The 24980-nt window shown below is 36.7% G+C and overlaps 3 protein-coding genes across 5 annotated transcripts in view; 1 reads left to right on the top strand and 2 right to left on the bottom strand.

Annotated features, from left to right (window-relative positions):
• LOC139969866 (autophagy-related protein 13-like) overlaps nucleotides 1–24980 on the top strand; it is a 72814-nt gene that overhangs the window by 39537 nt on the left and 8297 nt on the right. Inside the window, exons 1-4 of one of the 3 annotated variants that reach the window (XM_071975211.1) lie at nucleotides 22145–22169; nucleotides 23186–23278; nucleotides 24074–24154; nucleotides 24525–24644. In XM_071975211.1, coding sequence (XP_071831312.1) covers nucleotides 23204–23278; nucleotides 24074–24154; nucleotides 24525–24644 — 276 coding nt within the window. In that variant the 5' untranslated portion in view covers nucleotides 22145–22169; nucleotides 23186–23203. Of the gene's footprint in view, nucleotides 1–22144; nucleotides 22170–22348; nucleotides 22488–23185; nucleotides 23279–24073; nucleotides 24155–24524; nucleotides 24645–24980 lie in introns of those variants that run through there. The other 2 variants (XM_071975210.1, XM_071975212.1) reach the window with 2 other exon arrangements.
• On the bottom strand, nucleotides 1180–7114 carry LOC139969868 (lysoplasmalogenase TMEM86A-like). Its single transcript, XM_071975214.1, has 2 exons — nucleotides 6936–7114; nucleotides 1180–4470 (listed from the first exon to the last, which is right to left on the bottom strand). The coding sequence occupies exons 1-2, from the start codon at nucleotides 6954–6956 to the stop codon at nucleotides 3769–3771; spliced, it is 723 nt and encodes a 240-aa protein (XP_071831315.1). The 5' UTR covers nucleotides 6957–7114; the 3' UTR covers nucleotides 1180–3768.
• Nucleotides 10665–22352, bottom strand: LOC139969870 (small ribosomal subunit protein eS10-like). The gene is made up of 6 exons (XM_071975222.1): nucleotides 22204–22352; nucleotides 21224–21365; nucleotides 17928–18102; nucleotides 16831–16902; nucleotides 15024–15079; nucleotides 10665–10778 (listed from the first exon to the last, which is right to left on the bottom strand). The coding sequence occupies exons 1-6, from the start codon at nucleotides 22245–22247 to the stop codon at nucleotides 10737–10739; spliced, it is 531 nt and encodes a 176-aa protein (XP_071831323.1). The 5' UTR covers nucleotides 22248–22352; the 3' UTR covers nucleotides 10665–10736.

Below are 24980 nucleotides of genomic sequence, written 5' to 3'. Positions count from 1 at the left end.
GTCGCACTCTCATTTTCACATATTCTTGTAATTTTTGATTGACCTAAAATTTTTGGTCAAAATTGACCTTTGATCAGTGATATTTACCACGTTTTCCTTGTCACATTGAGAAATTGTATCTCGCGATCCTTATACTCCACCATACAAAACTTCGTATGATTTTGAATACTCTAAAAAAAAAAAAAAATTCTAATAGAACTACTGTACAAAGTTCGCCAGCTTCAATTCGGTTAATTCATGTATTAATTTTGCTATTTGCTGGGTTGACCCTGTGCGCTAGCTTCAAATAAGTTCAGGATATACATTGTATGGTATACGATTAAAACGCGCAATGTTAATCTACGGAAGCTTAAAAATGCCATCAATAAGAAAAACTTTGCCCCATAAGTTGACATTTTTCAGTAAATTGTTTAGATAACAAGATAAAATCTTATCAAAATCAGAAAAATGTTGGATTGCTCAGTTGCTTTAACTGAGCAATTGAAAAATTTCTGAAAATGTTTAATTGTCAATTACTTATCATAGCCTATCTCGTCAATTGGACATTTTTCTGCAAAATGTTTAATTGACAACTTATCATATCTCGTCAACTCAACATTTTTCTGCAAAATGTTTAATTGTTCACTTCATTCTGAATGCTCAGTTGGAATGAAGCGCACAATTGAAAGTTTTTCATGTGAGTGATAAATAGCCCCCCTCCCCCCCAAGAAAACAATATTAAGCGTGCTAGTAAAAAGCACTGTATTTTTTGGTAATTCACTATGTCGTCGAATATAATTTGTTGCAAAACAATTTCCCCTTTGTTACATTAAGCTTTTGTAGTTAGTAGTCTATGTAGCCTAGAAGCAGATAACTTTACTCAGTTGCTAACTTGCTTAGCCAGAGTGATTAATAAGTTTGTGAAGTGAGGGCCTGTGTACAAATGTATCGAAAAAATTTTCCGCGCGCTACGCGCGCGTTCGACATGTTAATGTTGACGAGTAGTACGGGGGGGGGGGGGGGGTGGTGGGGGGATGGGTACAAGGCAGCAGTCGGAATTTTCTTGCTCCAAAACCCATCCAGTTGGAATTTCAGACACTACACCCCCCCAATCATCAGGCCTTAGCTACGTCCCTGAACGATATACAGTATTAAGGACACAATACCAAATTCAACTCATAAAAATAAAGACAAGAAGAGTTTCCTTTTTCCATTTATTTTTATCGCATTAACCAAAAGCATCTCCTCCAATATAACACACACACACACACGAACCAGAGAAAATCACCTCATCAACAATAAAGAAAGGTCGTATGTGGCAGAACAGCGCCATCATCAAATTATGTGGCCAGTCTTAGACAGAATGGTGACGTTATTTTTTGGTAGATTTTGAACTTCACGAATATACTAATTTACCATGCATGGGTAGGGAGTAGGGACGGGGACGAGTGATTTGTTTACACTCTCTAAGCATCCCCGACCTACCGTACGTCACTGGAAATCCATCTCTGTATACTAAATAGTAGTGAAAAGGGGCATTATCCCATAATCCTAATCACACATAACCCAACCGCTCACAAACACATATGCGCCAACACACCAAAGACAAAAAAAAAAATTGAAAATTAAAAAAAGAAGTTTACAAATTAAAATGAGACGTCGGCTATGAGAAGCAAAGCCGATACACAACCAATAAGAAACAGCGATACCCAACAAACAGCAGCAAATTAAGTGTAATGAGAGGAAGGCTGTATTACTTAATTAACCAATCAATCAATAACTATGAGGATTTAAAGAAGATAACACAATATGCACTGCAGCTGAAGAACACCTCGAGTCATCTTACTGCCATAACTAACTGAGCCTCTGAAGAAGATCCTGCTAGGATCGAAACGTCAGGCCAACTAACTTTTACACATAACTAAGTGCATGAGGTTAGAGATGAATAGAGACATTTTAAGGAAAAATCACTTCATATCTGTTAAAATGCAGAATATTACCTGAATAATATCAAAAACAAAACTTATGAAAATTATGATGATAGTAGATTACAAAATCAAATAACCAAACAAAAACAAAGATTAACTACAAGATAAAGACAAAGCAAATGTCATTCAAAATAGGCTAAAACTACAAATATGGTCACCATTATATCTTCTTGTTGTCTATTGTCAATACGATTTGTATTTTGAAAATTTAATTGAACGCGTTTGCTGTCTTTGGCAATGTTGTTTCGTTACATATTAAAGCTGCAGTATATAGCTGAGCATGTTTAAATTTAGCCTTCTGACTGGCCGATAGAATGTCACATAATGGTCAGCCATGAGTCAACTTAAAGCAGGCGTGTTACCGTCAATCCCAAAAAAATTCTCCTATGCTTACTAGGACATTTACTTGTCCCCTCGCACAAACCATCATTTATAAATGGATCATTTGAAGGATCAGAAAAAAAAAATACTTCAAATCAGATTTCGTCATTTTTACGACTGCATATATACTGTAGTTGGCGGCAATATACTTATGACCTATAACCGGTATTGAAAGCTTCAAATTCCAATATTTGTTTTGAATAACAATGAATCTAAGCGACAGTACGTTATTATTATGATATACAAAGAACAAAACAGTACGTAAATCCCAAAGCCAAATACTATACTACGATCAGAGGTAGGTAAGTTGAGCTTTGCACGCAGGCGCAGAAAGCACCACACGGGACTTACTGTTCTCATGTTCATGTTGAAGATCGAGAGCTTTCTTCTAAAAAAACAAAACACAGAAAGTTGACTAGTTTCGATTAGAAACAGTTTTAGCTCATAAACAGCAAATTATAAAACAGGGTCTTTAAGCTGATATGGGAAGTGTTACGTACATGTGCTCATTTACTTGAATAACACCTGTTTAACAGCAAGTTAACTTATACGGTACAGGGTGCAACAATTGTAATTATCAAACTCTCGATAATGCTGTGTAGGAATTGCAATGTATTTTACCACGATGCTTGCAACCATTTTATTTTAATTTATTTTCGTCTAAAGTAAATTTTCATGTGAACTTTCCTTTTACATTGCACAAACCGTAGCACATGATGTACGGTATGCAAACAAACTAAATTGACAAATATTTTACTTTTTTTCTTGAAGAGGGTGCAAATAATTTGAAAGTTTCCTACATTACATCGCTTTCCAGCAGGTTATTATTAATTAATAATTAATTATTATTATTATTAATAAATATATAGAGTACCAAGCATTTATATTACATGCGCGATTTATAAGCCTAGGCTATACAAAGAACAACCAAATACCAACAATCTTCGTTTCGATTTGTATAAGCTTATTCATATAACCACGAAATAAAAATGAAGTTAATATTATTGGTGAAATGAATATTTTGTGGCCCAAACTATTAGATTAATATTTATTGTCTACAAATTACTCTCCATTGTATCGTCTGCATAATAAATATTCACATTACTGTATATAATCTCATCAATGATGACATAGCTTCCTCTTGTTATAACCTATAACCTATTCTGAACAGCTGCCGTATCAAATAGTACTTAATAATACCTCCGAACTATTACTAAACGTTATTCTCGACTACAAAGACTCCCGTTTTTTACCCTGTACATTATGAGATCATCATTACGTCAAAGGTAAAATACTTAATAATGCATCCAAGTTTTATAAATACCTTGTATGTATAACTACTGACAAAAATAAATATCTCAATTAAATATTACATCAATTTTGTAGATTTTATTTCTCTTTCGATGTATTAATTTTTAGTCTACTTCGTTTTGTCATCTTCCAGGGATTTCTGCGGCTTCGGTGACATATCCACCACAGATAAAGCAATACCAAGTTGCGCTGAGTAGTAAGTCGACATGACGATTTGATGGCGATACGGAATAGCGAAACGGAACTTATCCACAGCGAGGAAGAAGTCTGATATAAGAAATAAGAGGGCGCCAATGCATGCGCACATCTTCGTCCAAGTCCACATATTACCGAACGGATGAATACGAGCCACGGCCCGCCAAAACATAGTGAATATCAATATAACGTAAATAAGACATAGCCAAACCATTTCATTTTTAAATCCAGGAACAAGAAACGCATAGAGTCCAGCAGCGAAGAATCCACAAATGATTGCTACTGGTAGTTTCAATGGTTGTGCACCAAAGGCGACAATGTAGAGGACATGTGCTAGAGCGAAAAAAAGTAGTCCGTGGATGAAATACTGTTTGTAGAATACTAAACACGCATCGCCAAAACAGGAGAGGATCAATCCAGCCAAAATGCAAAGTGAGTATCTTTGGCGCATGGAAACACCCCGGATGTAGGTAATGACAAAACCGCATAGACATATGACAGGGAGACACTTAACCACCACGCTATAGACAGACGGGCCGCTCTCATACGGCTTCAACAAGAAGAACAAGAAACTGGTTTTAAAGAAAGGTAGAAGACGTGGTCCCACCGACTTGACCTGCAAAGAAAAAAAAAATAAATCAAATCACGTTTAATAAATGCTGTACAAAGATGTATTGGCCTACTGTGTATACACCTCCAAACCATCCCTCTCTCTTACCCGCCCCCCCCCCCCTCCCCTCCCCATTCCCCTCCTCCATTGTCCAAGGCAAACAAAATGACGAAAGGGGGCAAGTTATAGGATTTGTGTTAATGTGAGGGTTGTTCTCAGTAGCAGTCTCAAGTCAGGCGCAACATTGTCAAATCAACTTCGTACCCGTATTTCTGTACATCTTTATAGTAGAAACGTTCTGAACATAACAATTAGTGGTGGACGCACCATATGCTCAAACAATTGCCCAAACTAACCCATGTACCCTTGTTCAGGTCAAAGAACCGTTTTACTTGTTAGCGTTGCCCCTTCCAAGTTTGTAATCTATAATTCTACCAACCTACTAAATCAAATTCATCGTAACTGCTGTAATCTTGAAGCGCCTGCCATTTAGACTCGGTGAAGGGTACGGAGATTGCAGGGCGTATTGATAGGTACGCTGAGCGCACAGTAACAAATTCAAACAGGAAGGACTTACCATGCATGGAACGTACTTTGGTTTAATGACAGATACGGTATTCAAGATGATTATTAATGAATAACGATGTAATCGTGCTATAAATAGAATTCATTATTAAGTACAAACGGTGATATCCTGTATGAAGATATAAACTATTTATGTATGAAAGATTGTGTGATAAAGTAACCTTATAATTGATTCTCTACACGAGGCGGAATGACCTAGGCCAGCCGTACTTAGGCCTATTGCATTAGGAATCTCGACTAATAATCGGGCACTAATCAACCGTACAAAGGGTTAAACCAAAGACGTGATATAAATATTTATATATAGATATTCCCTGGCTGCAATATCAACACAGGTATATTAATATCGTAGGTCGATAATCCATATTAAAAGCTTCTTAAAGGGGACGTGTTTTAGCAGGGCTATACATATATTACAATTTGTCGTTAATATGGTTTTGGGTTCATTACACCGCTAGGATAATGTACATCCCATCGCTATATAGTTTATCCATTTTCGGAAAAGACCCTACACTATGAAGTGACTACTTGAGCATGTGTAGAGACACCATCATTATTTCTTTATCAAGCTTGTGTACGTGCTGAATAGAAATAAATAAACTACTAATGGTGTAACAATCATTGGGATGACGTAGAGCCCACGCAAGTTTGTCATTTAAGTTATTTCCTACAACATATCGCCCACCCCCCCCCCCTGATCCTTCACTTCCCTTCTTTGGCAGTGTTTGAGTATGCCACCAAGAGTTAACGCGTGTAGGAACCCAGACCTGCGGTAGAGGGTATTTATAGCTCCATGGTTCCAGAAAGCAATTCCCACCCACCATGCACCGTTGTAATCGGTCCCTTCTTTGATGTGCCCGGAACTATAGTCCCGTAAAGATGCATGCTTTCAGTCGTTTCACACGATGTCAGTCAGTGTACGAGTCACCGTCTTCACATTGAACCCAACATTGTTTGGAAATTATTAAAGGGGTTGTATTTAGTGACTCAAAACTTGCCACATTTGCTAAATGGGCACAGTTTCACAACCGTCCACGGTCACCCTTTCCCCACCCTCCCATTCCCCCACCTCCAGGAGAAGCAGATATTGAAGTTTTATATATTATTTGAATAAAAAAATAAAGGTTTCGACAGACCATTCCATGAACAAAGCGAATTATCTTAAACATATAAGGATTGCACAAGCACCATACTTAAGGGGAGAAGTATATGGATCAAGCTTTTTCATTTATTATTTAAGCTTTAGGTTATTTTAGATTTCACGGTGTCGGGAGAGGGAATGAGGTATAGTTCATAAACAATTCAAATTCCAAAACACGTGTACAGCCATACTTATACTATATATGTGTTTTAATATGTTATGTCTTGCATCATGAGTTGTACGTTGAGGCGAAGGATTACATTGAACAATATCACGTTTACCCCGCCCCCCCTCCCCTTCCCCACCTCCTTAGCGTCACGACGTGTTTTTCAGGTACCCTAGGAATAGCCGGATTGGAATTCACGCTAATTCCCTGTGTCAAATAAGGCAAATTCTATCTTTACCATTGTGTTTGTGTACTACTGTCGTACTGATATATATTGATTCAATGCAAACACAGAAAACGTGAAGAAACAAAGATAGCTTAGATCTTTTTCTTCCTGTTCCCGTGAAAAACCATTTGTGCATTTAAATGAAGTCTACGATTCTGTCGATAAATATCAACAGTGCCTTCTTTGTAAATAATACGGTCTAACGATTGCGGGTATACAGACCACTAACTAGTAATACGCACGCATACAAGCATGGCTGCTATATACACTACAGCTATGAAATGGCGAACAACACTAGTCCGAAAATATATATGACATAGAAAACCAAACAGAATGTAAAATGTGATACTTACTATCGCACTCATCTGCACCATTTTAACTTTGTTTAATTCTCAATAAGATGAAATTCTCAATGTTGATCTCTTCTTGTGTGTGGATTGAACCGCGATACCAACTTAACGTGCTAGTCCAGACGAAATCAGCTGCGCAATCTTTGTTTACATCCTTCATCACCTAACGTAAAATCCCACTCAGCAAGTCACGTGCTTATGAATATTTATATTCTGTGAAAGTGTCATTGAGTTGTTGGCACGGGTTCAAATAAACTGATACGCGGAAGGGGTTCTTTACAACAAATATTCCCCTGTAATAAGTACGGTACTAGGATGTATGAAGTAATACATAGAAAGAAAAGAATTGCAAGCAATGAGAAAAGAGTAAAGTATAAACTAGAACTTAAAAAGGCAGGGTTACGTGTAAATTTGGTTTACCTCAAGCGCTTATCACTAGGGGCATAACTTGCACTACGTCAAGGCTTTATTGTATGTTAATTACAAATCTTTCAGTTCAAAAGACGAAGCTTATGCGCATGTCTAGCGGGAATTCAAATTGACGTCAGAACTAAATTATACTGAATAAGTTCCAGTCTAATTTAAATACGTAATTAAATATGACAATGTACCATATCTAGCCCATATGACAATTTTTTTCACTGACAATGCAACTAAATACATATAGTCAGTCTATCGACATCAACCATACGGTGATAATTGGGAGCTATAGGCCATACGATTACGTAACGACTGATCTTAAGTACCAGAGCTGCGGAGGCTCCCATATGAATAGTTTTTTTTTCATTATCAGCAAGTTAATAGCAACAACAATATATTCCAACATGTCAATGTGATTCCATACCATTTTAAAAGTAGGATGTAGCTGGTATTCGGAATAGCTGCTCCGTGGTGAGGGGGGGGGGCGATGGGGGAGCAGTGGTGTCGCTAGACATTTCACATAGCACTTACTTGGGGGGGGGGCAGTGTTTATTTGTGAATGCTGTCCAGAGGAGGGGTCTAAGCAGAAAGTCGTTAACTCCCTTGTCTAAGGAGATGGGTGAGAAATTGCTGATTGTATAAGGGTCCGAAGATGAAATCTGGTGCTATAGTTTGCAACCTGAGGTAACTTTATGTTCAAGAATTTTCGGGCTGTCTGTACGATTTTTATGTTTTTAGAGGCATATAAAGTTTTTGTTTGAATACTTTTTTTTTAAAATACAAATCGCATCTGTGGGGGCCTTTTTTGGGAGGGCACGTCCCCCCCTCGGCCACCCCTTGGCGACGCCACTTGGTGGGAGGGAGGGGGGTTGACATGTTATAATCGAGTTTATATGGAACCCGCAGGCACAGGAGACTTTAGCTCTGATATACACATTACTAGACAGGGATCTCAAAAGTCAAGTAGTTTAGTTCTGTTTTGCCTATTCGGTGGGGCGGGGAGAAGAGAACGTCATGGGTGGGGGAGGGGGTCGTAGTGCGGGACATAGCGTGCGGTTGGAGGCGAGAGTGGGCGGATTAGTTAAATACTTTCATGGATGATTTTTATCAATTAGTACACTATAGGTACAGTGGCGTAGGAAGGCACTTTTGAGTGGGGGGGGGCTGAAGACTGACGGCCAGCCTGGGGGAGGGCCCTAAGTGGAGGGGGTGTCCCCTCCCCTTTGGATTTTTTTGCATTTCCAGGTGGCCTCAGAGGCAATTTGGTGCAATATAGCACACTACAACCCACCCACTCCATTTTGTAAATAATTTTGCAATTTCACCTGGCCTTAGATGCAATTTGGTAGCTCCAAATAAGATTTTTTTTCTCATTTGGAAATGAAAAAGAGGTTTTCTGACTTGCGAAGCGGGGGGGGGGGCGGAATGATACTTCCGCCCCTCCATATTTTTCACTAAGGGGGCTGGCGCCCACCCAGCCGCCTCGGTTCCTACGCCTTTGCATAGGTATACCGCGTATATGTAGCGTGGAAAAAACCTTTATGTCAAATCTACCTCCTATGTTTGTTTTGGAAGGTGAAAATGTGCGATGTTCGAAGCCATACCTTTGTGGGTGGATCTGAGTGTTTACAAGGTATTAATCTCAGGCCTTATGTCATTCCCAGTTTCTCTCTCTTTGTTCATTCCTTTTTTTGTTATAAACCATCATAACTCTTGTTCTTTCACGTTAACTTCTAATAAACCAGAAAGCTTCAATATTCCTTGCCTTATAAGTTTAGATAAGGAATCACCTTTTTGATAGGGCAGCTGGGGAAAATGTTTCCTAAAGGCAAGTGTGACCATCATAAAGGTAATATGTTTCATTGTTGGGAGTTAGCATGTTTACTAAGTTTTCAGATTTTGACCTCTATTGACCACTGTGAGTTTACGTGTTTACAAGGCTTTCAAACGTTTGACCTCTGTTGACCTCAAATGACATTCAACCATCACAGAAAGCAGTGTCTTCTACTCAATGTGTGCATCCACATACTAAAATGAAGTTCATCCATATTAGCTTTTTACTTATAGTGCTTACAATGCCTTCAAACTTTGACCTCTGTTGACCGCAAATGAAATTCGACCGGCACATGAAACAATAGGGTTCTTGTGCTCAATAAGGTGTATCTATGTACTAAATATGAAGTTCAACCACCATAAAGTTGTTGAGTTATCATGTTTACAACTTAAGTCAATTACACACACACAATGACCATCGCATAGATTCAATTTGCCTCTGCCAAGGAATATACAGAGCACCCTTTGAGGACATCCAACACTTGATAAATTTATAATGCATTGGTAACATGTCACTCGAGGCTGCGAGTCATTTTATCCACTGAGTTTCTGTTGAAGTTGAGGAACTGACCTAATGATGTGTTAATTAGACTAATTAATCTAGTCACTTGGTTAATGAACATCATCTATTTTAAGGGTCATCTTGTCAAAGTGCCATAGAAATGCAAACTGGACTGATGGAAGTGTTTTTTTTTCTAACTGGTCTAAAACATCAAAATGAATTATCAGCCTTGAGCCACATGCATGTTTTAAGCAGCAACACCTGACACAGGATAAGGATGAGGGGGGGGGGAGTGAGGGAGGATAGGGGGTGGAGGGAAGGGGTCCTTTCAGAGCTACCAGCAGTTGCCATGTAACATTTAAAACTAAATGACCCATTGGAAGATGTCTTGTTTTAATATTCCAAGTTAGACTGACAAGCTCTCGAGTGTAAGCATTATCACACACATGTGCTTTGCTATATCATGTTTTTATTTTGATCATGGGGTGCGATTGTACTGGTTTTTAACCAAGGTGTTAGAGTACAAACGCTATGAACTCCATATGAACATGCCAAGTATGTTGCAAATAGTGTACACTTGGTATTGCGCCAGTGTCCACCCGAAGACGCTCATGGCGCAGTGCCTATAACCAACCGTCTATTATCGTTCATAACAAAATAGCCATTATTTTTGTGCTAGCCTTTGCCCAAGTTTAAACCCAGCGAATGTTGTTAAGAAAAGTGAAGAAGCTTTGCTAGGTAAATATCACAGTACTTTATAATTTCCACAAGAAGAATTTAATAGCCCAAGTAAGCTTTTGATTCCACACACAACCTAATGTGATTTACTTCCTTGAGCAAGAGAAGGTTTAGCCAGTCATATCTAACTTGGATACCTTAAAAGGTAAAAGATTGTTTCTTTACCAAATTAACATACAATCCCTCTAAAAACAATTTTATCAATGAATTGTAACAGAAAGAAGAGTAACACAACACTATATTTTTTCAGTTTGTCTTTTATTTGTTAATTAATGTACAAGCACAAACTGAAAACATTCCAGACAAAGCCTTTACTGAGGAGCACCACGACCTCTTCCATAGAAACCTCCTTTCTGTAATTAAGAAAGAAAAAGAGAAACACATAACTGTAGATGATAAAAATAAAATAATACTGAGGAGCAGCAGTTCATGTCCAGACATATGTAGCCGGTGACGCAGGGTAGGGGTGACTGTGGGTAGGGGTGACAGGGGTAGGAGTGAAGGTGGGTATGGGTGACGGTGGGTATTGTGAGTAGGCCCCCCCTTGCCCTCCCCCACATATAACTTGGCAAAGACAGCCACACACTATTTGACTCCATAATACTGTCATAACCTGGAAAGTCATGGCTAGCCTGGCATTGGCACTACCTGTATGACTCATCAAGGTTTTGTTAGGTCCCTATTAATAGTCCGGGAAACTGAGTATGTAAGTCTTCCTGTCTGGCTGTTTCAATAAATGTAACAGGGAAGTTATATGACATGTGAGTGTGACCTAAACAAGTACTTGTCATTAACAGAAAGCAGTTGTTTGTGTGCCACTCATCAGTGTGCATGGGTCACATGAAAGACTATGCTTCTGAACTACAACCCAAAACTAGTTCACAATGGTCTTGTTCAATCAGGTCACCTTTATTCAAAGCAGTGTGTGGACACATTTAAACAATTATTCAGCAACAGAGATGTCCTCACCTAACAGTATGCACAATTAAATCATCAAAATTAATAATGTAATGCTTTCTTATCAGAAACAGTTGAAAGTTTGAAAAGTCATCCACCCCCAGTTATTTCTTGGTCATGGCAGATGAAAAGAGGTCCAACCTTACTCCCCCCCCCCCACCTGGCAAAGACAGGTTAATTCAGGACTGTGTTAAGGGCTGAAGTTTATTTGTGTCTATCATATACAAGTTGTTCTTCTGTGGACAATGGTTTGGGTCCCATTCTAGAAAATCTCTTTGATTTGTGGAAATAACCAACTCAGCACTCTACAACCTATCAAGTTATAATCAATGGATGTAAATACTAAATACACAAATTTCCTGCAACTTTCAGGACCTCAGCAATATTTCAATGAAATTAATATTCTGACATCCAGCCTTATTTTTCGTTACACATGAAAAGAAGACGAAAACAGACAACCAAGTTTGTATTTGAAATGCACGAGACAGGCTAATAAATATTCAACAACCATTTTCTCTGACGTAAACAACAACAGTCTCGCAATGTGTATGTGCAAGGAAAATGCATACAGTATGTGCCAGGCTTACGGTTGTTCAAACAAACCTTCAAAATCATCAGAAAAGAAGTTTTCTTTTCCCATAAAATTATCTACTCTGCACTCTGCAGTTTGTTTGAACATCTAAAGAGGTCATAAAAACAAGGCTTTTCCCTTTTGAATTAACCATCCATTCATTAAAGTGACACAAGCATTGTATATATACAAATGGGCAAAATTGTGACCAGATCTGAAAGCATACTTTCAAGCAATTGTTGATATTGTTTGGAGTCTCTGCAGTATATAGGTCATAATAATGCATAACAGCTCCTTGACTTTGCAAGTTAACATGTTGATATCAACAGAGTAATCAGAAATGCTTCCTTTTCAAGTCCCTTTATGGTGACATTCTAATGTACATAGAATCACTTTAAATAATGCCAAAATAGTGTCAAATGAAAGAATGGATATGAAATTAAAACAAGCAGAATTCCTTGATGCTTACACTAATGGAAACGCTCGTTAATTAAATATATAGTTTTATGACAAAGGAAAGTTCTCTCAGTACTTTCGTTACTTCCCTTTTGCTGTCAAAGGAAGATTTTTATCAAAAGTATTAAATAAAACCTAGTCATGTGGCAGAGTAGCAACAAGCTTTCACAAGCAAAATGAAGTTAAGGGATGATCTCGGAGGTAATTGTATTTTTGTTTTTTGAAAAATTCATGTGAAACTTGCATTCAATTTGTATACATGCTCTAGCTTTTAAAGTGTTGCTGTCTAAAGTTGCCACATATGATACCAAAAGTTGAAGTAAAAGGGTGTGAGATGTCAAAGACACACAACATTGTTTTTCTCATTATTTCTCACCCTAGATGATTTTGACCTTGAAACTGATATGATTCACACTTTGGATTCAATGGGGTTTGAAGTTTATGCAATACAACTGACAATGGTTTATTCGTATTCTTATGCATCCAGTAAACAAACTCTTTTTTTTTTTCAACTATGACACAGCTTTTTTCGAGTTATCCTAATTCCCTTGTGATACAAGAGCTTGTTAACTCCAACTGAAATATGTCTCCACAAATGTTTGTAACAAATTTAATCAAATAGCAATAAGTTGTCTCGATTATATTCAATTTTTACAAGTCAAAAATAAATTTCTCTGAAGCGTCACATATTTTTTCTCATGTACAATGTATGTGATAAGACTAATAGTGACGCAACAGTCCAGTTTCCAACCAATTTTGTTGTACTTTTAAACTTATGTCGTATGATAGCGGATAACTTTAGGCAGAATATTAGTCTTCATATGTCAACAAAAGAATCTTATAATTATAAATGTCTCGAGCAGGACTATTAGGCTAGACTAATGATTACTTCAGTTTCTCCATGCAAGCCTAAATGTCAACATTAATTTATTGCTTTATAAATGCTAGAAACTCCACCAAACGATAACTTTTTAACCTCACATGGATGAAATTACACACCATTTGTCCTTGACATGTTTGGAATGCAAAATAAATATGTTATTAGATGCAATAAAATCCTCTTCTTTTTGGAATTTTCCTTTTGAGGTTTGTGTTGAGAAACTGACCTAACAGTCTGTGTGTTAGACTAAGTAGTACAGCCACTTTAATGGATGAGCCTCAGATTTTTGTTATGGTCATTTCTCAAAACTGGAAGTCGTATATAAGTACAACCTTGTTTTATTAAGTAGTATAAACAGTATGTATTATATATTGCTATCACTACACTGCATGATACTAGCATCACTTCATGTGTGAAATAATGAAGATCATTATAAACTGTCTTTTTTCTCTGCCCCTATAACCCTATGATACTGTGGCATTCCCTATCCCTGGCAATTAATCGATTACTATTAGCACTAGTATATAAGAACAACCTTGTATTATTAAGTAGTATAAACAGTATGTATTCAATATTATGTATTGCTATCATCATGAAACCTATCTCAACAAGTATGTTACAAAAATTTGCATCTTCTACTAAATTTAGTTTACTGTTAGTTCTCACAGGAACCAAACTCAAGATGTGGCTTTAAGTTTGGGTTTTTTAAGAACTCTTTTTTATATATCCCTCGTTTTTCTATACCAAAACAGATACAGGAAACCTGTTTGGCCGTTGGAAGGGAATACTAAGCTAAAACTTTTGTCTTATTACAAATATATCTGTACTATTACATCATATGGATAGTCGTGTTTCATGCCTACATGCCTTCCCGATAGGCATTCTCCAGGAAGAAAACATTTGATGACACTGGCACGATGTCAATGCTAATGACAATGCTAACTTGACCATGCTAAATTGCTAAATAAAAAAATAAAATGATAAATAAATAAATAAATAAAATGCTAATTTGACACTGACAATGTTAACTTGGTGAAAGTGTATTTCTAATGCTTGTATTTCTCCAAATTTCTAGTATTTACCAAATGTCAATGAGAGAGATAACCTGTTATTAGTAAAAGTGTAGGAGAAGTTAAACTTGGACCATGGGCGAACACTTTCATGTCTTTCGGTCATATTTTATATGTAATTCTAGTGCTTGTATTTCTCCAAATTTCTAGTATTATATATGTTATATGTTAGGTTTACAGACTTGTTCAGGGCCAAGGCCCTCTAACACGACTTTACAACTTAACACTGGTCATTGGTAACTTGTCACATCTACACACCAAAGTGTGCACAATTCAATCAATCTCTCCTGGGGCACCACAGTGCACCACAACCACGTGTCCCCCCCCGGGGGACTTCCCATAGGGTGCAGCCACAAACCAGCGCACGCAACTATATTTACAAGTTACCTGGCAAGTCCCCATTTATACACCTGGGTGAAGAGAGGCAATGGAGATAAAGTGCCTTGCCCAAGGACACAACGCAATGATCTGGCCAGGACTCGAACCTGTAATCCTTAGATCACAAGTCCACTGCCTTAACCACTTGACCACAAGGCCCTCACAATTGTCCAATGAGAGGGATAACCTGTTGTTAGTACAATTAAACTTGGATCATGGGCAACCACTTTCACGCTTTCTGTCATATTTTAGGCCAATAATCCTCATCTCTTATCAAACTACTTACGAATTCAAAGTTGTCTGTGGATCCTGCTCCAGCTTCTCCTTTCTTGTCAGGGCCGCCTGTAAAACAAAACGAGAGAAAATAAACATTTGAAGAAGAACCTTTGACTTAAGACTTCTCAACAACGGTCCACATACAAAACATCATCCTTCCAAATGTTAAAGCGAAATATATGTAATAATTTATGTTTAAATGGTTATCTTAGACAACTATTTAAAAAATTAACCTGATCATGTGTTCAGTTTGTAACAAATATATTAGGCACAAACTACCTAGAATTCAAACGTTATTGTGTGTATAGAACTATTAATGGTGATACCATAGGTAGCAACACAAAATGTGGTCAAATACTATGATGATTGATATTAAATTAATAATGCACAATTTGGAGTAAATTATCACATACTGCATAACAAAATTCCATGCCAACGGGACAATTATGCGACACAAACTGATATATGTATGGCTGTTTTTTGTACACAAAGCCTTTGTACGTTTAGTAAAACGGCCACATATATTCTGAACAGAACTGAAGATTTTTTTGTATCTAAATTATGATTTTTGTAAAACTTTTCTTTAAATCCAATGAATTTTAGTATGCATCCATCCATGATGTATTAGCTAAAAACATTTTGATGTAATTTATATTCTTGTATAGTTCAATGATTTTTTAAGTAACTAATGGATGTTGAGCAGTTAGTTTAATTATCAACAGAAACAAGCTATAAAGTGAGAGCAACAGTTCATTAATCTCTACTAATTATCAACCAAACTTGACAATAAAACAATGCTCCTTTAATTTCAGTTCAAGATTGCATTTACAATATGGTTGCATTCCATTACTAAATTAACAATATCACCTTGCATGTATACAACTAGCTTCACTCATGTAGTACATAATTGCAATAATTCTAAAAGGAAGCAAATTAGTCTGAGAGGGGTTCTCAGTACATTTTCTAGGGTAGCCGAAGAAAACATTTGTCGTTGGTGTTGCAAAGGAGCAGACAGAACCAAATTTATAATCTATACCTAGATAAAGCAATGTGCAGATAAGGCTGGTATTGGGTACTCAGACATACTGTAAGGTCTCAGAGGTACACATACCGGATAAGTGTACGCATCTGGAGTGAGAGTAAAATATTTTTAAAGGGGTTGGACTCTGAATGCATGCTGCCTATTAAGAACCCCTGCTTTATTTGTAATAAAATGTTTAGGCATGTCCTATCTTTCTTGATGTTTGTACTGAGTAACAAACTTTGCACACAACATACAACATTTTTAACTTGAGACATTAATGAAATACATTAATGTAATAACATTAAACTGTAATCAAACATTTTTGTGAGCGAAGTTACATCGTGACCACAAAGAAATGTTCTGTTTATGACTGAACTCATAGTCTGGCATGTCCATGAAGTAACTGGTACAACAAAATTAAATATAATTTAAATTTGTTTTACTGTTAGTTCTCACAGGAACCAACCTCAAGATGTGGCTTTAAGTTTGGGTTTTTTAAGAACTCTTTTTTTTATTTATCCCTCGTTTATCTATACCAATACAGATACAGGAAACCTGTTTGGCCGTTGGAAGGGAATACTAAGCTTCTATGACCACATGACCACAAAGAAATGTTATGTTTATGACTGAACTCATAGTATAGCATGTCCATGGAGTAACTGGTATGTAAAAATTAAATATAACTTATAGCATTTTAGATCAAAATGGGTTATTATTGTAATTAACTATTTACAGGTTCCTTGAAAAATGGTGAGGCATGTAGAAATGAAAAAGTAATTCCATTCTGGCTTACCTGGTGTTCCTCTTCTGTACGAGTCCCTCTGGGAGTCAACTGGGCCTGATGGTCCACGGTCCATACCTTGACCTACAAATGGTAAAAGGCACAAAGTAACAGAGAGTTTTAAAACAAAGTTTTCTCACTATCAGTAAGCAAGATAATGTGAGTCATCTCATAGTGTTACAATACAATGCAAGTGAATGAAGGACGCAACTTGAACATGTGAAGCTAGAGCACAAGCTAGCTTAACTGGGCTGACCAAATTTTGTTTCCAACTACTAACTTTCCCATCCAGGTCTTTTATAAGAGTCGTTTCGTGACACACTTGGGGCAAATTTGACAAGAGAGGGAAGGGTTGCACTAATGATTCAGCTTTTTTTTCCTTTTTTTTTTAATGTGCAGGAGCAACTTTGCCTTCTGGCCAATGTATCAACATTAAAGTAGTCTAATGGAATATCAACGAAATTCCTTGCGGAAATGACTTGCTCATCATAGACACTGGTTGATATTAGTTTTACTTCATGTGTGGAATAATGAAGATCAGAAACTATAAACTGTCTTTTTTCTCTGCCTCTATAACCCTATGTGACTGTGGCATTCTATATTTCCCGATCCCTGGCAATTAATCGATTACAACTATTAGCAAAAGTATATAAGTACAGTCTTGTGTTATTAAGTAGTATAAACAGTTTGTATTATATAATATGTATTGCTATCATCAAGAAACCTATCTCCACAAGAATGTTACAAAAATTTATTTTACTGTTAGTTCTCACAGGAACCAAACTCAAGATGTGGCTTTAAGTTTGGGTTTTTTAAGAACTCTTTTTTATGTATCCCTCGTTTATCTATACCAATACAGATACAGGAAACCTGTTTGGCCGTTGGAAGGGAATACTAAGCTAAAACTTTGTCTTATAACAAATATATCCATACTATTACATAATATGGATAGTCATGTTTGTTTACAAGGGTAGCATTTGGAAAGTTGCACTCACTCCAAAAGTGCTGCATTGAAGTATTGGTACCATAAATATGTATTTTTATTTTATTTTATACTAGTCTGTCGTATATAAAGTATCTTTGTAATTAGTAACATCACATGAGATTACCTTTGGGCCTGGGTCTGGTGGTCTCTGGTCTGGCTTGTCTTTTCAGAGTTGTTGGTACAATCTCTGGTGGGAGGTTAAGGGTCTCCCTGAGGTACTGGATGCCTTCATTGGTCAGATACCAGTAGTAGTGGCGCCAGGCAAACTGCTCCTTGACGTAACCTCTAGACTTCAAAGACTGAACAAAAACAACAAAGAGACCAGTTGTATAATTAACACTTGCTGCTTCTGAAGAAACTGAATTTAAGTCTACAAGAGATTGCTTTTGAAGTAACTAAATCAACATGTATTCCTGGTCTATGTTACTCCATCTGGGGACTTCGTCATTTGATGTCTCAACTAGTGTTGCGCCGATATCACCAATATCGGTTTTGGCCGATATCCGATATTATCATCCCAATATCGGTCCGATACCGATACCGATATTTTTTAACAGACAAAATGAAGGCAAAATCGTACTTTAGTCATGCATACATTCACAAATAAATCTTCAAGTAAACAACAAAATATGGTGTTTTGTTTTCCTTTTGTCCTAAGTTGAAAAGAATGACTTTTTTCCTGATTTTGAAAAAGAGAATTATAATTGAAATCCAACCAGAATCTTTTTCACTGCAGCGCTGCACGCGATAATAAAATGGACGCAGTAAATGTGAGCCTTAACATCGTAAAGACTTACAAGTAGCTATAGTGTTAACGTATGCTTGCAAAATTGCATCTTAATTAGGTTACGAACTGTCGATCACAATGTAAAAATGATAATTTATTGAGTTTATACTCAATGTACAACTTATTCACTTGACCGTATAGAGAAGAAAAAAACTGAAAATCAGTAGAGAAATGACCAATTGTGTACGGAAAGTAAGGTGGTACACCTTTCAAATATTACGAAAGATCGAACAAAACACTTTCGAAAAATTCACGCAAAACTGGCATATCGTACTAAATGCAACTAATGTCATGTAAACAAGGCTCTAGTGCATCCATTTATGAATATACCGTAAGACCACATCTGTTTTAAAGCGGGGGAAAAAAGAAAGTATTTTCTAGAATTTCCAAAAATCCGGAAAAAATAATATCCTACCATAGTTAATTGTATAGCAAATAGCCTAACCACCTCGGCGGTTACGGATCTCACGTAACTGAAAAGTTCCCTGGCAACTTGCCAAAAAATGTTAACAAACAGGTGTTACACAGGGGATGAGCTTACAGTGTGTTTGGGAAGGTACCTGGGAAAATTCGCAGCACATGTACGACGGTAGTTGGGTATAGGGTTAAACACCGCAGTTGTAAAAATGTACGCATTGTGCACGCTATTCATTGTTAGGCAGTCTAGAGACAGGGCTTTGCTGAACGTTGTTTGTTTCATAATATCGGAAGTTTTGTAAGTTGCACTTTTTAAAGATTGAAAGACAGATTAAATCTCTTTTCATTTTATAACATTATATAGCTACTCTAACTTGTCATTTTAAAATTTTCATCTGTTTCGTGACAATTTAAATAAGAAAATTATTTTGCATACTCAACTGCGTTTTTTTTTTTATCGCCAGACACGCAAAAAAAAGCCAATTTTTCGGGGCTTTATCCCCCAGGATCCCCACAAGGGGTTCTACCCCATGACCCCACCAAGGCCCTAAGGCGGGCCCCTGGACACTACGCCTTTATGCTCGCGTGCTCGGCGTGTTCGCTGGGCGAACACCGGCGGGAAATCGGCAGTGTGTTCGCGGAAAATTAAAAGTGCAGTTATGCATCATGTTCAAGGTTTTCACGGAGGCCTTTGAGAAAATGAATGGTTAGTACAGTACAGTGTATACATGCTGCACTAATGCTATGTGTAGGCCAAGGTTCACGAAGGTCATTGGTTATATTCGCGCGCCGTAGACGTGTTTTAGAGGTTACGGAGGGTCAGGTTTCCATGGATATTAATCGAAAATGAATAAGAGTTTAACTGACGCTACAGAAATGGATCGTCTTGGGCAGATTAACAAATCATTGCAAGTATAAATAAGTAGCTCTGCTGTGAAAAAAAAAGTTCAATATCGGCTTGCTGTTATCGGCAATTAGGCAAAATTTTACCGATACCGATATGCTGCCGATATTGCAAATATCGGCCGATACCGATATTGAAAACGATTATCGGCGCAACACTAGTCTCAACTTACTCGTCAACAGTTGGATCTGATGATGTTCAAAGAGAATTTGGAATTTTTTCAAGGCCCTCCAAGTTCGATAGGGTTGAAATGGGCACTTTTCGTAGACCTACAAAATTATTCCAAGTGCCACTTCTTACAGTGGTATCATCAATATAACACACAAAGGTGACAGGTTTGCAACATGATTACTCTTGTACGAACACAGAGCAACTTTTCTTACATAGATATGAAAACTACTTTCTTAAATATGTGTAGCTAGTCAGGTTTCAAGCAAATCAAAACTTGCATGAAAATATCAACAAAGCTACAAATTGCTTTCCCTGGTGTTTACTACATGCAGGAGAATTAATGTCTAAAGCATGTGAAAAAGCCAGGTAATCATCATCAACACATTAATAATACAATAAAATTATATGTCGAAATTTGTAAATTATTTACTCTACTAAAGTATTGAAAGTTCTAATGCCAACAAATTTAGATTAATCATCACTTTTCAAAATTGGCCAAATTCAAATTGGCCAAGAAGCTACTGTACAAGACAAAAGAGATTTGCATATTTTACGTAACATTGTAGATGCTAGATCATATAACATTAGCTCATTATTTCTCAGTTGGCACTCTCGGAGAAATATGGTAAATTCAAATTTTGCATAGCAGTTTTAAAGGTTCCGAAGTTCATCTTCCAAAGTTTATGAAAAACTACGGTCCGTGTGTGCAAACTGCTATGCATCTTTTCACCCTTTCATAACCCTTTAAAACCTTAATATGCACTTACAGTACTATATTATGACTCCCCAAAAGATAGACTGTCACTAGTCACAACTAATCACAACAAAACCTCAATGTATTCCTCTTCTAAATCACATTTTATCATCAGACTTTTAAACCATTTAATGGCTGGAAGTATCTGTGAAGGTTATCACATGCCAGGATAAGTTAATATATGATCTTTCACTAAATTGGAGATACTTCACTTGTCACCCTGTGAAGCTTTACTGGTTCCCATATTTATATTAAACTGGTTACTGCATGATGTTTAAAGAATATCAGAAAACACCTATGGCTATAAACTTAGAATTACTCAATTTTGGACTGTACTGTTTGTCCAGAACATGCATCGTATAGTAAAGACTAACCACGCCAGCTTACCTGCAAAGCCTTCATGACATGCAAGTTGGGCACATCCACTTCTGGGTGTTTGGCTAGGTTGGTATCCTTCTTGGCTACCATCACCCCCTCTTTAAAGAGGTTCTCATAGATGAGTATACGATTCTTCTTGGGCATCAACATCCTAAGGTTGATAAAAACATTTAAATGTATAAAAATGTTATAACTAAACAAACTGAATCAATTTTCACAAGTCCTAGAGGCTAGACTAGAGTTAAACATAACATAGTGATGCCATAGGCATTGCACTGCTTGGAATAGGCCTCGGTCATAACTTATGCAAAGACCAACAACAGCTACCAGTACCACTTAACTTACAAATTGCAGTATACAGAAATTGCTCTTTAGCAGTGTTATCCTCCTTCCTTTCAATATTTTGGATTACAGTTTACACCCTGTCCTTACTATTTTAATGACTATGAAAGAGTCAGACTAGTGCTCAAGAGTAGGAATATTGGGACTAACTTACTTAGGCCCCTATAGTTCAGGATGTCATGTTAATTATTACTTGTTAGGGAGCTTGGAGTTAAGCCTCCATCCATGGTTTGGGCCCAGACCAGGTCACCCTCACTTAGCCCTGACTAAGGCACAATTAGACCTTATCATATTACAATTGAAATTTGGTGCACGGGTGAAATGCCATCATAATGCAAGTGTTGCTAACGTTAGCTAGGATGAGTGTAAGACAGACCGTGTGAAAAAGCAAAGCCTAACCATTGTAAGTATCGTAGGCTCAGGCTCATCTCATACACTAATTGCAGCCTAATGTTACGACTAACATTAACATTATACCTTGTTTTCAGAGAGAGTAACTTTGCTCAATTTCTTATTTCAGAAAAACCAAATTTACATCAAATCTTCGGAAATATATAGCACTAGTTATCAATGCTTACAAGTCAGAGTTTTACAGAAAAAGAAAAACAGATGGGTATGATTGGAAGTGATTTGAATAATAGATTTACTTTGGAGGTTGCCGGAAGATTTTCCAGAAAAAAGAGGGCGACATATGTATTTCATACAGTGAAGAAAGTTAGGACGACAACAGGCCTATGTGTAATATGTTAGGCTAAATGATGTAATGTGTATACTGTAGTCTGCGTATCAAAACAAATCGTTGTTTACACATAGCCTAGCCTAGGCCTACATAGGGGCTACAGCACAGTACTCAGTAGTCTGACTCGGGTCATGATAGACCACGGTATCCTGCATAGTGTTTACCAGTTGTAATCTGATATATTCTCTATAAGTATGGACATTTCTACCCCGTATTTTAAGCTATTTTTTAAATTTATTTGAATTCATGTCTAGAAAACTAGGCGTTATTTGAAAGGTTAATGAAATATCAACCTAGCCTAGGCCTAGCCACTGAAGTGTTTTCAATTACAAGTTAAGCTACAAAGCCATAATGGAAACAGCCAGAATTGCCACAGTGAAACAAGAAAACATCAATTTTCATGATGAGACACTTTTGTTGATTACTCCATCCATTTAGCAGAGTTAGGCCTATACTGTGAACTTTTAACATAAGCATGAAGTTAGGGATAATTTTGCATAGTTGGAGCAGTTTAAGTTCTAATCTTAACAATTTAAAAGTATAATTCTTTCTATTTCTGGCAGAATACGGTGAGAAAATCAGTGAAATTACATAGCTGAAGGATAGAAATAATGTTAAACCACTGAGCGACATGAGCGAGATTGTCAGGATCTCTACCCTTGAAAAGAAGATTAATTCCCTTACTGTAACCAACCAACTGTAATACCCCAATTGTGACTCTACGGGCGATCACCTTGTCTCTCATGAAGTTTTGAACTAAATGGGCAAATTTTTTATGTTAAGGATTGTGATACAGTATCTCCAGAGACTCCAGCACTTATAAGAACAAGTTTAAAATACTTGGGTTTGGAGTTAAAAGATGGCCAGTATGTTTATTTGTTGATTCACAGGTTGCAAAGATGTGAACCATGTCTTCAGCAAATAATTTAACAGAGAGAGAAGGGAAAGATTTGAAGAAATTCACCACTTTCTTTGCCCTGAAGGTACGTTGTTTGTCTTATGATACTCAGACATTGTTTATGTTAATGATATGATTGAATCTGTAAGAATGTATATTCTAATTAGTACTAATGTTGTACACATCAGTTGCTGGTGCCACTATAGTTCAATTAAATATGAAATGAATTTTGTAGTAAAAATGAAATTTTTGGTATACTGTAAGAAAGTATTGTACAATATTGATGCAAACCCTTCAGTAAATATTAGAGGTCACCATTCTGGACCCCAAATAAATTGAAATAATGTTTACTTATGTTCCAATTTCAATAATTCAGGCATTTCTGTCATCTTCAGCTCAAAGATATCATACTGAGTAATTGAGTAAGATCCCTTTCAACACTTTTAGCAGTATTTGGGAAAAGTTGGAAATTTCAAACAAATGCTAGATATGGGGGATGTGCTGATGATCCCAAAGCAGGGAAGAACGTTCCACAATAAGGCATTGTCCTACTAATATAGATTTCAGTGCAGTTTTGTATTCTTTGTATCTCATTGCTGCTCAATTAAAAGAAATTAAACTTACTTTGGAATTTGGATGGTGCATCTCTCAACTTCCTTTGTCAATAGCTCTGTTAAATTGAATAACACAGAATATTTAATCTAGTGTAATTTGGCCCATTGTTGGGAAGTGTTTTCCAAATTGATACACATACGTGTGCAAAGATGCAAAGCAGTTTTTGTATGCAGAACTTTCAATAGGGTAATCGAAACAAATGCTGAAACTTGCTATGTAACATGCAAACAATCACTTATTTCGTATAACATTTCTTTTTTTTCAGACTATCCAGGTGATCGTCCAGTCTAGATCTGGTAGTAAGGTCGAGACAAAGTCCAAAGTACATTCAGAAGGAGTAGACTGGGTAAGGAAGTTATTTCTCTTCCTCCTAAAGTTTGTATTTGAATAAAATTCTTTTTCTATCACAGGGTCTGGAGGCTTTTTCGGTACTCTCATTGTAGTTTTATAGTTGCACTCTGTATACATACATAACTGACCAAATATTTCTTGGAAATGAACAAGGTTAGTTGACAATGTTTTGAAATGTTAATTTAAATCAGTGACAGTATTGGCTTTAAATGTGAGGAACAAAATACTTAAGAAAATGTTAACAGATTCACAAATTTGTTGTATTTGGAGAGATTAAAATGTATGGATTAAAGTTAAATGAGCTTTTTTGAAAACAAATTTACTGTTTTGTGAACTGTAATGTACTTAATGACATTCTTTTACAGTTTAATGTCGCAATACCAGACAGCCAGAGCATCAAATCGCAAGTGCGCAAACTATTAACACAAGATGTTCCTAGCCTTAACCAGCCTATTACGATAGATATCACCCTTGAAACAAATGAGGTTAGTGTTGTTATAACTAAAGAGTGCTTTCCTTCTCTTCTGTAAAGTGATTGCACTACTAACTAGAAAGTCAAAATTTATTTTCCATGTTCATATTCTCTGCCAATATAAATATAAAATTTCATAATTTTAAAGGAGTTGAAAATAAATAAACTAATGGTGTATATAGGTGTCTCCGAATTAAGAGGTAAGTTTTAAATAACCAATATGCTAGAGTAATGTTTGTATGTAATTTTGTGTAGAAGTTTGTTGCCTTGTGTATCTAGATGTCCAAATTATACATACATTCATAGTATTCACTTCTGTGCATGTAACCCAACAGTTTGTACTTGGTAT

This window comes from Apostichopus japonicus, chromosome 7, assembly GCF_037975245.1.
Source record: "Apostichopus japonicus isolate 1M-3 chromosome 7, ASM3797524v1, whole genome shotgun sequence".
In the NCBI taxonomy this organism is placed as follows: Eukaryota; Metazoa; Echinodermata; class Holothuroidea; order Aspidochirotida; family Stichopodidae; genus Apostichopus; species Apostichopus japonicus.
The sequence above is the reverse complement of the archived record's forward strand: the minus strand, read 5'-3'. Positions and strand labels throughout refer to the sequence as shown.